Source organism: Pseudophryne corroboree, chromosome 4 (assembly GCF_028390025.1).
Source record: "Pseudophryne corroboree isolate aPseCor3 chromosome 4, aPseCor3.hap2, whole genome shotgun sequence".
In the NCBI taxonomy this organism is placed as follows: Eukaryota; Metazoa; Chordata; class Amphibia; order Anura; family Myobatrachidae; genus Pseudophryne; species Pseudophryne corroboree.
The window spans coordinates 717,808,505-717,827,465 of NC_086447.1; the positions used below are offsets into that span (position 1 = coordinate 717,808,505).

The window sequence follows — 18,961 nt, forward strand, 5'->3', positions numbered from 1 at the left end:
AAAAGCAAGATGTTGTGTTTTAATACGTAGAGAACCCGAAATGCTGTTGCTAAGGGCAACAGCAAAACCCTAAAGGGTTACCAACGGGTGTGGCAGTAAACTCCTTGGTCAGAGATGGAATGATAGACACAAGGAGAGTCTCCACAATCCTAATTCTCACTTGCAGTGCACAGGTTCAGCTTACTGCCACTAAACTGACCCCTGACACCTAGCACAGTGAGACAGGATTAGACAGGCAAGTCTTAGAATACAGCCGCAAACTTGCTAAGTTCACAGAGTAGTAACAGAACCCCAGCAAGCTAAACGACTGACTCCAGTCTTACTGCTAGGTCTGGATTGGCAGAGTGTAATACCAAATCCCCAGGCCTATTTGCAGTAAGCAACAAACAAATACAAAGCTACACAGTACTGGCTAACTTTCAGGAACTGACTAACCAACAAAGATTCAGCAGCATCTGCTTACCCTAAGAAGAGGCCTTATAAAGCAGGTGCTGTCCACGCCCCACTCAGACCTCACAGACTGTGAGCACAAAAACCAGCACCGGATCCCCTACCGTGCACAGAGCCTGTAACCACTGCACAGCAAAAGACCCGAACCGGAGTATCAGCTGCGCTCAGGTTACTCTGCTAGCACTTGTCTCCCGGTTGCCATGACGACGTGGCAGCACAGGGCAGGAGACCCTAACAGTACCCCCCCTCTGACGAGGGGTCAAAGAACCCCTACCACCGGGTTTATCGGGGAACTGCGAGAAGAAAGAGCGTATCAGTCTGGGGGCATGAAGATCACAACTGCGCACCCACGACCGCTCCTCCGGGCCATACCCCTTCCAGTGCACCAAAAATGACAGCCGACCCCGAACCACCTTGGAGTCAAGAATCCTTTTAACAACAAACTCCCTCTGGCCACGTATCAGAAGAGGGGAAGGTCTTCCACTGGAAGAAGGATTACTAATCGCCCGTTTTAAAAGGGAACAATGAAATGTTTTATTGATACCCAAAGAACGGGGCAGATCTAACTGAAATGCCACCGGATTGATAACCCTGGTGATCTTATAAGGGCCGATGAACCGGGGGCCTAACTTATGAGATGGCTGTCTCAACTTCAAATTCTTGGTAGACAACCAGACGAAATCTCCTAATTTGAAGCTGCAGGGTCTTTTCCGCTTATCAAAAACCCTTTTGGTCACTAATGACACAGACACAAGGGCTTTCTTCACTTTCCGCCAAATACCTCTAAGGACCGAAACCACAGAGGAACCACCAGGCGTGGAGTCCAGGGGGTCAAAAGAATTGGCCTTAGGATGATGCCCATACACACAAAGGAAGGGAGAGATCCCTGTAGCAGAGTGAGCCGCGTTGTTATAGGCAAACTCCGCCATGGACAGATGAGCAACCCAGTCAGTCTGACACTTGGAGACATAACACCTGAGGAACTGCTCCAAGGACTGGTTCACCCTTTCAGTCTGCCCATTAGACTGCGGATGGTAGCCTGACGACAAGCTGACAGAAATCTGGAGATCGGAACAAAATGCCCTCCAGAATTTGGCCACAAACTGGGATCCGCGGTCAGAGACCACATCAAGTGGCAACCCGTGGAGACGCACAACATGCAGCATAAATAATTCAGACAGGCGTCTGGCCGATGGCAGCCCAACCAGTGGAACGAAGTGCGCCATCTTCGAAAACCTGTCAACGACAACCCAGATGGCTGTCATCCCCGAGGATTTGGGCAAGTCCACCACAAAATCCATTGAAATGTGGGTCCATGGCTTAGATGGGATAGAGAGTGGATGTAATGGGCCAACAGGAACCCCTCTAGGAGTCTTATTTCGGGCACAGATGTCACATGCCCGAACCCACTGATCCACATCCTTAGCCACCGAGGGCCACCACACCGCCCTAGATAGCAACTCCCGAGTTCTGGCAATACCCGGGTGACCTGCCGACTTCTTGGCATGGAATTCCAGGAACACTCGCTGTCTTAACCTGGGAGGCACAAACAAAAGACCTACCGGAAGGTCTGGAGGAGCCTGCTCCTGTGCTCTAAGGACTAATGATAAGAGGTCCTGGGTAATGCCCACTTTAATACATGATGGGGAAACAATGGGCAACGGCTCCTCGGTGGTCTCCTGCATTGGAGCAAAACTCCGCGAGAGCGCATCAGCCTTGATGTTTTTTGACCCAGGGCGATATGTTATCAAAAAATTAAAGCGAGCAAAAAACAAAGCCCATTGTGCCTGCCTAGCATTGAGACGCTTCGCTGACTCTAAATATGCCAGATTCTTATGGTCAGTGAGAATTGAGACCACAAACTTAGCCCCCTCAAGCCAGTGTCTCCACTCCTCGAGTGCATCCTTAATAGCCAACAATTCCCGGTTACCCACGTCATAATTCATCTCGGCAGGCGAAAATTTACGGGAAAAGTAAGCACAGGGATGAAGGCGATTATCAGACACTGCCATCTGAGAAAGCACTGCCCCAATACCCGTCTCAGAGGCATCCACCTCCACCACAAAAGGACGCTCTGGATCTGGGTGTCGCAGCACCTTGGCCGAAACAAATGCCCTTTTGAGACGGGCAAAAGCCGCTTTAGCCTCACAAGACCAGTGAGCAACATCCGCCCCTTTCTTAGTGAGTGCCACCAAGGGCGCCACTATAGACGAAAATCCAGCGATAAATCGTCTATAAAAATTTGCAAAGCCCAGGAAGCGCTGAAGCGCCTTCAAACTAGTGGGCTGCACCCAATCCAGGACTGCCTGTACCTTGGAACCCTCCATTTGGAAACCTTCTGGGGAGATAATATATCCTAGAAATGCGATTTGCTGAACTTCAAATTCGCACTTCTCCAGCTTCGCCCCAAGCCGGTGGTCTCTGAGTTTCTGGAGGACTAAGCGTACATGCTTCTGATGTTCCTCCAGGGAATGGGAGAAGATTAGGATGTCATCTAAGTATACAACTAAGAATCTATCCAAATATTCCCTGAGCACATCATTCATGAAATCCTGGAAGACTGCCGGGGCATTACAGAGCCCAAAAGGCATCACCAAATATTCATAATGCCCTGAGTGGGTATTAAAGGCAGTCTTCCATTCATCCCCCTCTCTTATTCGGATTAGATTGTACGCACCGCGTAGGTCAATCTTAGAAAAAATGGTGGCAGTACGAAGCTGGTCAAACAAGACCGAAATGAGAGGCAGTGGGTATGAGTTTTTAATCGTGATACGGTTCAATTCCCTGAAGTCGATGCAGGGTCGCAACGAACCGTCCTTTTTACCCACGAAGAAGAACCCCGACCCAACTGGAGACTGTGAAGGTCTGATAAATCCCTTAGCCAAGTTCTCCTGAATGTACTCTGCCATAGCCTGAGTCTCAGGACGTGACAGGGAGTACAACCTGCTCTTGGGAAGCTTAGCATTTGGCAACAAATCAATGGCACAGTCATAGGGGCGATGGGGAGGTAGTACCTCTGCAACTTTTTGGGAGAACACGTCCGCAAAATCTGCATAACACCCTGGCAATCCTGGCAAACTTAGCTGCGAGAGCCTGACTGGAAGTCTCAAGCAACTCCTGAAACAATCAGTACCCCAACTAAGAATCTCCCCAGAGACCCAGTCAAATTGAGGATTGTGGGCCCTTAACCAGGGTAACCCCAACACCAATGGGGCAAAAGTACAGACAGTCACATAAAAGGACAATTTTTCAGAGTGTGTGGCTCCAATAAACAAAGAAATCTGGCTAGTGCAAGAGGTAATTTTACCTTGGGATAATGGTTCCCCGTTTAACCCACAAATCTCAATTTCCGATGCCAAGGGTACTAAGGGAACAGAGTGTTTCAGGGCGAATTGGCGGTCCATAAAAACCCCGTCGGCCCCACTGTCCACAAAGGCCTCAGTCTTGACAGTTTGACCGAGGATCTTCAAGGTCACCGGAATGATAAAAGTCTTCTTGGGAAATTCTGACTTCTGGCCTGACAGGATATTTCCCATCACCCTCAGGCCCTGAAGTTTTCCGGCTTTTCTGGGCATGATACTACTACATGACCTTTATTCCCACAGTACAAACACAACCCCTGCTGTCTCCTCCGCGTCTTCTCACGCAAGGAGAGGCGGGTAGCCCCAATCTGCATAGGCTCCTCGGAAAATTCCTCAGAGTCTGAGGTTCCCTTGGGAAGGAAGGAAATCTCAGTCTCCCTTTCAAGCCTACGCTCTCTCAGCCATCTATCCACCCGGATGGATAACTGCATGAGCTGATCCAAGCTATCAGGCAAGGGATATTGTACCAGTTGGTCCTTTATCTGGTTAGAAAGACCTCTTCGGTACTGGTGTCTCAGGGCTGGGTCATTCCACTGGGTATCATGGGCCAACCTCCGAAACTCCGTACAGTAAACCTCAACTGGCCTTCGCCCTTGCTTAAGGATCGAAATCTGAGCCTCGGCTGAGGCCGTCTTGTCAGGGTCATCATACAACATGCCCAGTGCCGTAAAAAAAGCATCAACACTTTTAAGCGACGGACAGTCAGGCTGCAACCCATATGCCCAGACCTGTGGGTCTCCTTGTAGCAAGGAAATCACTATGCCCACCCGCTGAATCTCCGACCCAGAAGACTGAGGCCTAAGCCGGAAGTATAGCTTGCAGCTCTCCTTGAAACAAAAGAACTGCGAGCGATCTCCAGAAAAACGATCCGGGAGATTTACTTTCGGCTCCTTAACCCCTGCAGGTGCTGCTGCTGCGGGAGCTCCGCCAGCAGCCTGGGAGGTGTGCATTTTAATGGACAAATCATTAAATTGTCGAGTCAGGACCTGCACCTGATCGACCACCTGTTGCAACGTATTTTGAGGGGTATGCTCCATATTCCCACAAAATTTCAACAGGAGTATTAGGCTGCTGAATATGTTATGCACACCAGTGCCTGCAGGAATGTACTGGTGTTTGAACTGTTATGCAAAACAAATGGACTCACAGACAGACTGGGGAATATGACATAACGTACACAGAAGGTGATAGGGTAACAAAATACACACAAAGTGAACAGAGAAGCCCAGAGGCTAAGGAACTGGGTGTCTCCCTTGTATTAGTAATGCTCAGATGAGAAAAGCAAGATGTTGTGTTTTAATACGTAGAGAACCCGAAATACTGTTGCTAAGGGCAACAGCAAAACCCTAAAGGGTTACCAACGGGTGTGGCAGTAAACTCCTTGGTCAGAGATGGAATGATAGACACAAGGAGAGTCTCCACAATCCTAATTCTCACTTGCAGTGCACAGGTTCAGCTTACTGCCACTAAACTGACCCCTGACACCTAGCACAGTGAGACAGGATTAGACAGGCAAGTCTTAGAATACAGCCGCAAACTTGCTAAGTTCACAGAGTAGTAACAGAACCCCAGCAAGCTAAACGACTGACTCCAGTCTTACTGCTAGGTCTGGATTGGCAGAGTGTAATACCAAATCCCCAGGCCTATTTGCAGTAAGCAACAAACAAATACAAAGCTACACAGTACTGGCTAACTTTCAGGAACTGACTAACCAACAAAGATTCAGCAGCATCTGCTTACCCTAAGAAGAGGCCTTATAAAGCAGGTGCTGTCCACGCCCCACTCAGACCTCACAGACTGTGAGCACAAAAACCAGCACCGGATCCCCTACCGTGCACAGAGCCTGTAACCACTGCACAGCAAAAGACCCGAACCGGAGTATCAGCTGCGCTCAGGTTACTCTGCTAGCACTTGTCTCCCGGTTGCCATGACGACGTGGCAGCACAGGGCAGGAGACCCTAACACCAACAAGGTTGGCGCTCCTGCTTCAAAGCGGACTATTGCTCGCTGGATCTGTAACACGATTCAGCAGGCGCATTCTACGGCAGGATTGCCGTTACCGAAATCGGTTAAGGCCCACTCCACTAGGAAAGTGGTCTCTTCTTGTGCGGCTGCCCGAGGGGTCTCGGCATTACAGTTGTGCCGAGCAGCTACTTGGTCGGGGACAAACAACCTTTGCAAAGTTCTATAAGTTTGATACCCTGGCTGAGGAGGACCTCCTGTTTGCTCAATCGGTGCTGCAGAGTCATCCGCACTCTCCCGCCCGTTTGGGAGCTTTGGTATAATCCCCATGGTCCTTACGGAGTCCCAGCATCGTCAAGGACGTTAGAGAAAATAAGATTTTACTTACCGGTAAATCTATTTCTCGTAGTCCGTAGAGGATGCTGGGCGCCCGTCCCAAGTGCGGACTTCTTCTGCAACACTTGTATATAGTTATTGCTTACATAAGGGTTATGTTATAGTTTTTCGGTGGAACCGTGGCTATGTTGTTGTTCATACTGTTAACTGGGTAAGTTTATCACAAGTTATACGGTGTGATTGGTGTGGCTGGTATGGATCTTGCCCTTAGATTTACAAAAATCCTTCCTCGTACTGTCCATCTCCTCTGGGCACAGTTTCCCTAACTGAGGTCTGGAGGAGGGGCATAGAGGGAGGAGCCAGTGCACACCCAGAGTCCAAAGCTTTCTTAAAGTGCCCTATCTCCTGCGGAGCCCGTCTATTCCCCATGGTCCTTACGGTGTCCCAGCATCCTCTACGGACTACGAGAAATAGATTTACCGGTAAGTAAAATCTTATTATTAGAATGCAGATACAGTTGTAAAAAAAATAGGATTTTAATACCTACCGGTAAATCCTTTTCTCTTAGTCCGTAGAGGATGCTGGGGACTCCGTAAGGACCATTGGGTATAGACGGGATCCGCAGGAGACATGGGCACACTATAAGACTTTGAATGGGTGTGAACTGGCTCCTCCCTCTATGCCCCTCCTCCAGACCTCAGTTAGAAAACTGTGCCCAGGGAGACGGACATTTCGAGGAAAGAATTGATTGTTTAAATACGGTGAGTGTCATACCAGCTCACACCACGAACATACCGCAGAACGTGGCATTCAAAAGAATACCAGTCAATGGAATGAAAAATACACAGCCACATGCTGAGAAAATATGTAACACAACCAGTGTGTCAACACAACCAATAATAAGACACCGCACGCCATGGCATGCACAACGTCAGCAACAGCCTGACAGAAAAGAAACACCACAAGAGTGTAACAGAAACCAATACCTGCAGACACAGTGCGCACTGGGACGGGCGCCCAGCATCCTCTACGGACTAAGAAAAAAGGATTTAACGGTAGGTATTAAAATCCTATTTTCTCATACTGTACGTCCTAGAGGATGCTGGGGACTCCGTAAGGATCATGTGGTTTATACCAAAGCTCCAGACCGGGCGGGAGAGTGCGGACGACTCTGCAGCACCGATTGAGCAAACATGTGGTCCCCATCAGCCAGGGTATCAAACTTGTACAGCTTAGCCAAGGTGTTTGAACCCGACCAAGTATCCGCTCGGCAAAGTTGAACCGGCGAGACTCCTCGGGCATCCGCCCAAGAATAGCCCATCTACCTAGTAGAACGGGTCACCACCTACTTCGGTAACTGCAATCCAGCCGTAGAACGAGCACGCCGAATCGTATCACAGATCCAGCGTGTAACAAACTGCAGAGACGCAGGCGCCCCAATCACGCTGGGGCATACCGAACAAACAGAGCCTCTGTTTCCTCAATCTGAGCCAAATTGGCGACATAAATATCCAAAGCCCTGACTACATCGAGAGACCTTGAATCAGCCAATGCGTAAGCAACCACAGGCATCAAATAGGCAGGTTTCTGCGATACACCAAAACCACTTTTTTTTTTTTTGGGCAGAACTATTATCCGAGTTCTCCATTCCGCTCTATCCACCTGGAAGATCAAACAGGGGCTCTTGTGAGACCCAGCCGCAACTTCTAACATCCGCCTTGCAGACGCCAAAGCCAAAAGCATGACCACTCTCCAAGAGAGAAATTTTTAACACAACCGTTCATAAAGGTTCCAAACATCTTGACACAAGAAAACGCAACACCACGTCAAGGGCCCACGGTGCCAATGGGGGCACAAATGGAGGTTGGATGTGCAGTATTCCTCCCACAAAGGTCCGCACTTCCGGAAAGGATGCCAATTCTTTCTTGAAAGAAAATTTATGAGGCTAAAACCGAACCGAAATGGAGCCTAACTTTAGGCCTGCACGCACACCTGCTTGCAAAGAATGGAGAAGAACGACCCAGCTGAAATGTTCCGTAGTAGCCTTCTTGGATTCACACAAAGACACACATTTTCTCCAAACACGGTGGTAAAGCTTTGCCATTACTTCTTTTCTAGCCCTAAGAAGTGTGGAAACGACTTCACCGGGAATATCCATTCTGGTTAAGATATGGTGTTCAACCGCCACACCGTCAAACGCAGCCGCGGTAAGTGTTGATACACTCCCGGATCTTGTTGTAACCGTTCCTCATGTAGAGGAAGAGGCCAGGGATCTTCTATGAGTAAATCCTGAAGAACTGGATACCAAGCCCCCTTGTTTAGACCGGAACAATGAGGATCACCTGAACCTTTGTTCTTCTTACGTTTATCACCCTCAGAAGAGTGAAAACGGAGTGGACACATAGACCAACTGAAAACACCCAAGGTGTCCGGAGGACGTCCACTGCTATAGCTTGAGTGTCCTCTGACCTGGAACAATATCTCTGAGATCTCTCGTTGAAGCGAGACGCCAACATGTCCAATTGAGGCATTCCTCCAAGACTTGTCGCTTCAGTGCTCGACGACTACCGTATTTCTCCCGGATGGAGATCGCGTCTGCAGAGGAATCTATTTCTCCGTCGTTCACATCCGGAACGAAGACTGCTAATATAGCGGTTACCAGTCTTTCCACCCAGCGGAAAACTTTTTCAGCATCTGCCATTGCCGCTTTGCTCCTTGTTCTGCCCTAGCGGCTTAGTTACACCACTGCTGTCAAGTCGTCCTACAGAATTAACACAGGCAGATCACGAAGCATATGTTCATTGAAAATAGCTCTTAATTCAAGAAAGCTTATTGCAGACAAGCTTCCCCGCTTGACCTTTTCCTCTGGAAATACTTCCCTTGCACGGACTGCTCCCCAGTCTTGGAAATCTGCATGCATGGACACCAGGATCTCATCCTGGATTCCGAACCTTCGTCCCTCTAGGAGGTGAGAACTGAACCAACACCACAGGAGCGAAAACCTGACTATCAGGATTATATTCCGGCGCATGCGCAGGTGAGACCCGGACCACATTTCCAACTGGCCCCGTGAAAACCACTCTGGCATCTGACCTGCTCACTGAAAAGGCCTCTGAGGCCGCACCGATCTTCTTCATCAACGGAACATATTGATGGATTGTCACTGCAAATCTGATCCGACTCCGGATCCTCAGACCTCTTTCCACAGAAACACACAGAACTTCAATCATTCCGTATCTACTCTGATACCCACCTCCGACGCCTGCGTCGTTGGGAATAACAGCCTTCCCCTGTGTTGAAGAACAGTCAGAGAGAAAAACAACGATTTGCACCACTTGTGTCTTGACCTCGTCGTAATCCGGAGAGTGTTCCAGTACAGAACAACAATGGCTCTTACTATTGAAAGAATATCATCCCACTGCCATCACTCCGGTGAAATGGCAAAGACAATCCTGGATATCCACCCAGGTAATCAGAATGCGGAGAACAACGCATTCATTTTTTTATTTTTTTTAAACAGGGACAGCAGGACAATGCTCTGAACCTTACGCACCTCTGGTATGGTGTCGCGCACTACCTCCCCTTCCAGAGGGGAACGGCAAGATCTATTGGAAAAATTAGTGAGGGGAAACATCTGTAACGCCAGAATGGCCCCCTTTGGATTCTATAATTAACTCACAGTTCCTAGTCTATTCCCGGACTGACTGAAAAGTAGTAGACGAGTTCCCACAAGAGTGGGATCCAGCCAGATAGACTCAGCGACATGCAGTGGATGTGGTAGAAACAGAAAACGACATCCGCTTCTGCGAACCTAACAAGGCTGCAGAACTCTTACCTTTTCACCTTCCACTGCCTGCACAGAAAAGGAAAAAAGAACGGTAACGAACCGGTTAAAACAACTGTATCCTACAAAAGAATGCGTCACCAACCGTTGTGAAGGGGACTAACTCACAAAGTTAGATTTACCAGCCGTATCCGCCGAGATTGACTGAACTGAGGCATCACCAACATCGGTACACCGTCCCAGGAAGAAACTCCAGTATCTCTCGGAGTCAGCCTCAGCATTCCCCCGGCCACACCTCCTGTATACGCACGGCAGCCTGCCGCAATGTTATAGAGAAGAACCAACAAAAGGAACATTCCCTCTCTTTTTAGGGTAAATCTAACGGATGCCTATCCGAATATAAACACTCCCCCATGCGCATGTAATGCAAATAACATCAAAGCATAGAAATAAAATATCACTTAGCTTCCTGTATACGATCCTTTGAGACAGGGCCCCGTGTCGACCAGGAGTTGACCTTCGCAGTATTCTATCCGTGGCTGGAAAAGAATAAACATTTGGACTCCTTGAGAGGATCTGAGACCAACACGTCACGGCCGACCTAGAGCTTTATCAACAAGGTATTAACTCTGCAGGGTGGCCAAACTTTTGCAGATGCCATTTTTTGTTTCTGTTATTTTGAAAGTGTAAATGATGGAAATAAAATCAAACTTTTTTTGACATGTTATAAGAATGTCTAATCTGTAATTTGATGCCTTTTGGAGATTTTTCCATCTTTCCTTGGCTTCTTTTTGCACATTAAAATGAATTTTTGCCTGGGGTGCCCAAACTTTCGAACCCCACTGTACATATAAACATATATACAGGTCTAAGGTAGTTACTGCGTGTTAATTTACACCCAGTAAAAACAGTTGGTGCCGACAGAGTCACCCACATACTGTGTCTCCCCTACAGTGATTACTGTTGACAAGTACACAACTACCGACCTGCTGACACTGCATCTACAGAATCAAGTACCAACAGGCGTCGGTGATGCCGACAGTGATCCCCATCAATGACAGAGCACTCACTCCTGACGACACATGTCGACTGAATCTATAGTGGATAACCGACAGGGAACACCCCGATCTATATATATACGCATAACATACAGATTACATGCCCATTTGCCTAAAATAGTGCTATATTTTCCTCTATATAGCACTAAACACCGTGCGCCCCCACATCTGCACTGTTTTTGGCGGGGACATATAGAAAATGGCACTGTATGCTGAAGTGAGGGCTAAGCCCCGCCCCTCTTCGGCGCGCTTCAGCCCGCTAATAATATAGCCTTATTTATGCTATCGGGAGTGTCTATACAGTGTCCACATACTGTATAGATGCCTCAAAGGTATATATATATATATATATATATATATATATATAGCTGCCCAGGGCGCTCCCCCTAGCGCCCTGCACCCTTGTAAAAACCGTTGGCGTGTGGGAGCAATGGCGCGCAGCGTGGCCGCTGCGTTATCTGGCGGGGGTATTGTAAACGGTGCCCAGGCACCTAATATGTACATATGCCAGCGGCAACAACTTACAGTAACTTGCTGCCCAGGGCGCTCCCCCCCAGCGCCCTGCACCCTGTGAGTGGCGTTGGTGTGTGGGAGCATGGAGCGCAGCGCGACCGCTGCGCTGTACCTCCGTTACTGAAGTCTTCTGCCGTCACTGAAGTCTTCTTTTCTTCTAATACTCACCCGGCTTCTTTCTTCTGGCTTCTGTGAGGGGGTGACGGCGCGGCTCCGGGAACAAGCAGCTAGGCGAACCAAGTGATCGAACCCTCTGGAGCTAATGGTGTCCAGTAGCCTAAGAAGCAGAGCCCTTGAACTAAGAAGAAGTAGGTCTGACTTCTCTCCCCTCAGTCCCACGATGCAGGGAGCCTGTAGCCAGCAGGTCTCCTTGAAAATAAAAAAACCTAACAATAAAGTCTTTAGAGAAACTCTGTAGAGCTCCCCTAGTGTGTGTCCAGTCACTCCTGGGTACAGAGTCTAACTGAGGTCTGGAGGAGGGGCTTAGAGGGAGGAGCCAGTCCACACCCATTCAAAGTCTTATAGTGTGCCCATGTCTCCTGCGGATCCCGTCTATACCCCATGGTTCTTACGGAGTCCCCAGCATCCTCTAGGACGTATGAGAAATGAAGGAGAGGAGTCCTCATGGATTTCTATCTGCGCATTTGTACTTATAGTCTCCTTAACCCCTGTTTCATATATCAATTGGTTAGAAACTAAGATTTAACATATATAAATGTCCCATCAGGGACTACACACTTCAAATTTCAATTAGGTATGTTCCGTTAAGCATAAATCATAGGCATATTTGCTTCTGTGACGTATGCAGGTTGAATTTTTCCCTATTGATTGTAAGCTTGCTAGCGCTGCAGGGCCATCTTACCTTTATGTCTGTCTGTTTTTGCCCAGTTTTGTTCTATAACTTTTGTTCTAATTGTAAAGCGCAACGGAATATGCTGCGCTATATAAGAAACTACTAATAAAATATACATTTGTAAACACCTGATATGACAGAGACACATGCTTCTGTACAGTGAAACCTCTACTTCAGAATAATGCAGTATACACAATTATCAATAGTTGTTTAAGGTGTACCCCCTAAATGCTGCTACATTATCCATGTAATATTAGTTTTAAACACATTCGTTTCATTAGCTCGTCAAGAACAGATATAGGGTGCAGTATTCAGCGAGATGACAACAATAAGATTCACATATATTCTTATCCTGCATAGTGCATACCTGTCTCATTTTGTTATTTATACCCCTTTTCCACTAGCTCAAAAAACACGGGTAAATGCACGGGGGCGCGCATTTACCCGTGTTTTTGGCAAGTGGAAAAGGGTAAACCCGGATCAAGTGACCCGTGAATCCTACCCGGCTATTTACCTGGGTAGGACACGGGAATGATCCGGGTAGGGTGTAGTGTAAACGGGAGCCGTGTCGATGCGACACGGCTCCCGTTTACACTGTATGGATGGGCGGCGCTGGGAGATCATGTGATCTCCCTGCGCCGCCCCTGCCGTGTAGCTAGAAGCGTCACCAACCCGGCATATGCCGGGTTGTGACTGCTAATGGGAAAGGGACCGAGCACGGGTCGCAGCAGGGGGCAGCTCCCGTGTCAGGCTCCCGGCTGCGACCCGTGCTCGTAGGTGTAAAAGGGGTATCAGTCTCAGCAGTGGGTGCCCACATATGAGAGGTGTCTACGGAATATGTGCAGTGAAAATTAACTTATTTCTTCACTGCAGCAATATACGTTGCTCACCTCTCCCTGCCATATGGATAAAGAGGGTTGGTACACGAATTTTAAAAGCTGCAGCACTTTGAATAAAATGGGTGACCCTTTTCAGAATGACGAGGAGCTAAAGAAATGGCACAGCATAAGACGCACTCATCCTCATCTGCTTTCCATCGGCATCCGTGGAGCGGGCGATGGATGAGAGTGGAGATGAGTGCCATGCTGTTAGAAAGACAGCTACGTAGCCATTCCGTATCCCTTTAATCGGTGTTAGGTGGACCCTGATACTCGGATCATTGCAGGCTTCAGATGCACCACGGGGATCGGTTTGGCACCTGTGAAGGAAGAGAGGTGTATGTTACCGATGAGATGTATGTAAGAAGATGTAAGATGTAAGAAGAGAGATGTATGTTACCATGCTGCTGATCATGGTTTCACACTACCGGACACAACTTCCTCCTGCAGTGAGAAGCCGTTATGAAGTTTGCTGAACGTATGTTTCACAGCATGGGCTTGTTCACCAGTTAGCCTTAATATCAATAACCATATCATAAAAACAAATACACATAACAAAAGAGTGCTTCAAAAAGGAATCTGCTTTATGGCAAATGACAAAAATTTGACACCCAAAAAATTGGGATTGGCAAGACAGGGATTTTTAGCATGCAGTCTTTTACCCAGTGTCGTCAGAACAATAAATTGGCCCATAGGGATTCGGTCAGTATCCCAATGGTCAAAATCCAGATGCTGAGAATGCCTAAGGTTCCCGGGGCATTATGATGGTTTGGATTAGAGTTAAAGTTAGGCTGGGAAGGGGGGTGGTGTTTCGGGTTAGGCTGCTGGGGAGGGGGGGGGGGGGCTGGGTTAGGGTTAGGCTGGGTTAGAGATAGGGCTTCAGCATTGGATTCCACTGTCGAGATTCCATGCCCAACCCAGCCTCTAGATTTATGGGCCACAGTAGGGTGGAAAGTTGCTGATAACTGGCCAAATTTTTACTTTGCTAATCAATTTAAAACAGCCAAAATCCATTTATTTTTTTAGATTGTTCTCTGACTATATCATTTCAGTATTTCTAAAGTAATGAAACTAAAGTTCTATGACAAACATGGATGAAAGTTTAAATAAAACAAACTGTATTCTTGCTGTGTTCTGAGATTTTAGGTCCTGCGGATTAGATGGCAAAGAGAAGATGAGTGAGAAGTCATCCATAGACCAGTCTCCTACCAGGCAGGAGATCTTCAGAACACACACTGCTCTGATCAGCGACTTTGACCGGGGGACGGCGGTGTAGTGAGAAACTACTATATACAGAGCCAGTGCAACTGTGAACCACAGTCAGGAATAATGACCTCACCACGAAGATAGTTTGTGTCTAAAGCCAAAACAGTATTATTTTTTTTATTACGTTTTCCCCAGTTAACTATTTCATCTTGCTGCTGTTTAATAGAAAACAGAGTAGAAAGTGTAAAATATGGCTTCTTTATTATTGGTAACTTCTAGGTAAGCTTTTTCCTTAATATGCTGAATGTAATATCAGAAATATTTACTGTATCTTCCATTCTCCACTGTAGATGTGACAAATAACAGGACCATTTTAGTAGGGTTAAGTTCCAATACTTTCATTTTAAAGTTATCTGCACCACATGGGTGCAGCTAAAACTTTTTTTATTACCAGATGCAGATAGATGGGTGGAGCTGGGGAAGAGTTTATGAGAATGCCTCCGTTGGTGTTATAGACAGGAACGTTAAAGCCAGATTTACTTTTCATTCTGGCACTATAGGCAAGATGTGTTTCTTGACAAACTGTCTTCCAGATTCAGTACAGCAGTAACAGATCAGGTCGGTTGAGTGTGCAGCTTTATACTAGGTTGTTCAGGTTGACACCATTGCCAAATTACAAACTGGACAGGGAAACAGACAATGATACACAAGGATAGGTGCTATTTATTGCATAATGGTCCAGCCAGATTGCAAAGGTTCTTGGCAGGCTATATGACATGGTCCCACAGCAATGTTGACCAGGGGTCAGGAGGATGTGAAATTGAAGAAAAAAGATATGTGAATATGTGTGTAGACTGTACAGAAAGGATGTAATTAGATAGGAAAGTTTATGAAGGTTATGTGTGCGGTTCCAGAATTTGCTAAGCTTGCCCGAAGAGGTGAATTTTTAGGGAACGCTTGCAGGTTTGGAGACTAGAAGAGATTCATGTTGTGTGTGGGAGCGCATTCCACAGAGTAGGTGCAGTCCAAAGAAAGTGCTGCAATCGTGAGTGGATATTTTGAGATAAGCAAAGAGATGTACAGAGCCGGCCTTAGGCATAGGCAAACTAGGCAAATGCCTAGGGCATTTGGCATGCTTAGGGGCACCAGCAGCTTCTGCTGATTTAAATGATATGCGGCATGCCTATATTGTGTGTGTGACTGTGGCTGTATCGGCATACAAAATGCTATATTGCAGTGTATTCCTGGAAATCACTGTAATGTAGCATTTCGTATGCAGATACAGCCACAGTCGCACACAGAATATAGGCATGCTGCATATCATTTTAATCAGCAGAAGCTGTTTGTGCATCCTAGCCACATAGTAATGCAAATAAGATGCATTTTCAGAAACAAAAGGCGCCAGACGTTAGCAGAGCTGCCAGCTGACTCATGCCAGGCATGTCCTGCAGAACTAGCGGCGGTGCTAGGGGGCACCAGCCAAAATCTTGCCTAGGGCATCATATTGGTTAAGGCCGGCTCTGGAGATGTATGTTTGTGTAGTTTGGTTAATAGCCTTATATGTAAGTAAAAATATTTTATAGTAAATATGGTAGAATATAACATACAGCCCAGGTACTTAGCATTTTAGACACATTTAAATACAGTATGTTGTTCCACAGCCGTTTTTCTGATATTCCAAATGGTACAGAAAAATACATCAAGGGCCCAGAGTCCTGAATTCCAGGGAAGGCAATCAGAAAACGTATTGCTATGAACCTTCCACAGAGATGTCTGAGGGTGGTCAGTACTGCTGCATATTCTGACCAATCTATGAGATGTACTGTACAGTTTTCAGAATACATATACTGAGAATTACACTCAGCACAAAGAGGTTTTGCAGTTGTTCAGATGGCTGATATGAAAAGTCAGGGACATTTCAGGGATTGATATGTTGATGTTATTATCTGCTAATTACTATCTGTGAATAAGCTTAGTTATGTTTATGTTATTATCTGCTAATTACTATATGTGAATACCTTAGTTATTATCAGATGGCGCCTTGGAGTGCTGGCACCTGCTACAGTACCTAAACTACCAGCTTCAGATATTGAGGCTAAAAGAAAGTATTCATGCCCACATGGCACTGGCCACACCCACACAACACATACTTGCCTACATTTTTCTCCTCTCAGGGAGCAACTCGGAGAGGTGATACAAGTAATCACTCCGGAGAGCTGATTAGACTCTTTGCTGGTCTGTGCGGAAGGGGTGGGGCTGAAATGACACAATTATTGAATCACATCATGTTGGCTCCATATCCTCCCTACAGACCCACGATTCCCTGTATTTTCTCCCTATCCTGCCCACTTCACCTATTCTTCTGATGGTCTGGTGGACTACTCGTAAAATCAGAAGTCTCCTACATCTTCCGGAAGAATAGGTTAGTATGACACAGCACTGGTCACAGATCCTCCCTTTCCCATAACAGGCCCCATAGGCAAACAGAGGTTGGGAAGGCAGGGCAGGTAGGTGGGGTCGGGGTTGGGGTTCCAGTTGCCCAGAAACCTCCTCCTTCCTGCCCAATTCTTCTTATTATGACCACAATAGCAATAGTTTTAAGGGTCAGAGTTGAGCTGCTGCACATGCTCAGTGGTAGCAACTTCTTCTACCTGGTTTGCTGTGTGTAGATCTGAGCGCTCAATCAATCTACTGGACAAGAGAGTAGCTGCCAGGAAGAGGAGACAGGTACCTTACCATAAGGTTGGAGAATGTGTGCTTTGTAAGTGCAGTTCTGTCTCCTACTGGTTCTATTATGTTTGTGTATTTATTGTGGAATGTTCAACCTTTTCCTGACCACTAATGTAATTTATATTAGTTAAACATGTTTGATACAGCCTATAACAGAGATTCTCATTCGTGGTCCTCAAGGCACCCCAACGGTCCAGCTTTTAAGTATATCCATGCTTGGCCAAAGGTGACTTAATTAGTACCTTAGTCAATTTGATTTAAAAATCTGTGCTGAGTCATGGATATATCTAGCATCCGGACATTTGGGGTGCCTTCAGGATCGTGTTTGAGAACCTCTGGCCTATACTATAGACCATCTGTAGTGTTAATTATTAATACTGTGTTCCATACACTATGTTCAGGGTCTGTAGGTTATTCTACTGTTCCACCAGAATTCCGCACTTGCTCCATTGTTCCGCAGAGCGGGAGATTGTGGATTGCATTTGGAAACCCACCCTCTAGAAATCCTATGTTTGCTCCTGAGCCCTTGATCATTGTCAGCCCCAGGACCATGTGGATCTTAATATGGCCCTGCATAGTGATTTAACTGCTTGTATAAGTAAGTGTTTTTTGAAGACTCATTGTAAGCATGGTGTGTAATTAGCAGACATAAAATGTAATGAAGAACACAGTGGATGAATAAAAAATGGAGCAGTAGATGCAATTTCGTTAGGTATGATGTTTAACAGCTCTCTGAGATGCCAACGTAGCAACCCTATTTGCTCTGATGATCATATGGAAACAGCAGTTACCACATGATTATCACTAACAAGTAAAAAGGTATTTTAGACTATAATGCCGGAAATATTGCAGACATCTCCCACGTTACTGTCAAAGTCTGTTCCCATACAATGTATGTGGACGGTGTGGTATTTATCAAACTTCGAACTGCAAAAGAATAGCAGTGGTCATCATCAACTGAAGATGGCATTTACTCACTCTTTCCTACTGATAAGAGTCCCAGAGAGCGAAGAGAGATCAACTTAGATCCCATCGCCGCCTCGTATGCGCAGTAACACTGCCAGAACACTAGCTATTATGAAGTTTAGAGATTCGCCTGGACAACGTTCTGCATAAATGATAAATAGCACTGAAAACAAATTCTCATCACAAAACACTGCGATAACTGATCGTGTTATTGTTTTCAAATTTTGACAAATAGGCCCCTACTCACAGACTAATAAAAACTGATAAGCACCTGGGTTTTGGGGTGTAAATGGGCAATTTTATAGTGCCCTAAAGCAGGGGTGGCCAACCAGTCAGAGGCAAAGAGCCAGAAAAGATCTGTAGTCAAGTGCAAGAGCCACTATTATGCACGCGTGCAAAAATGGGGGCGTAGCCTAAGTGTCACAAAGCCACATCCCATTTTTGTGCTTACACCTTTTGGTATGACGTTTGTAGGAGTATGACCTTGTGACTTATAATAACCCCCATTTTTAGTCATGTTGTACAGTACCACATACATATAATGCCCCAGTACAGTGCCACATACATATAAAAACGCCAAAATATGGGTGCCTCCACAGTGCCAGATACATATATGCCCCCACAGTGCACATATGTCCACCCAGTGCCAGATACATATATGCCCCCAGTGCCAGTTACACATGCCCCCAGTGCCAGATACTCATGCGCCCACAGTGCCAGATACACATGCCCGCACAGTGCCAGATACATATATGCCCCCCAGTGCCAGATACACATGTCCCTACAGTGCCAGATACATATATGCCCCCAGTGCCAGGTATACATATGCCCATAGTGCTATATACACATGTCCCCACAGTGCC

General features: G+C 46.6%; 1 protein-coding gene across 1 annotated transcript in view; it reads left to right on the top strand.

The window, feature by feature from the left end:
- Positions 1–15,556, top strand: part of ARHGEF33 (Rho guanine nucleotide exchange factor 33) — a 154,026-nt gene extending 138,470 nt beyond the window's left edge. Inside the window, exon 17 of the mRNA XM_063919379.1 lies at positions 14,343–15,556. Coding sequence (XP_063775449.1) covers positions 14,343–14,472 — 130 coding nt within the window. The 3' untranslated portion in view covers positions 14,473–15,556. The remainder of the gene's footprint in view (positions 1–14,342) is intronic.
- The last annotated feature ends 3,405 nt before the right edge of the window (positions 15,557–18,961 follow it).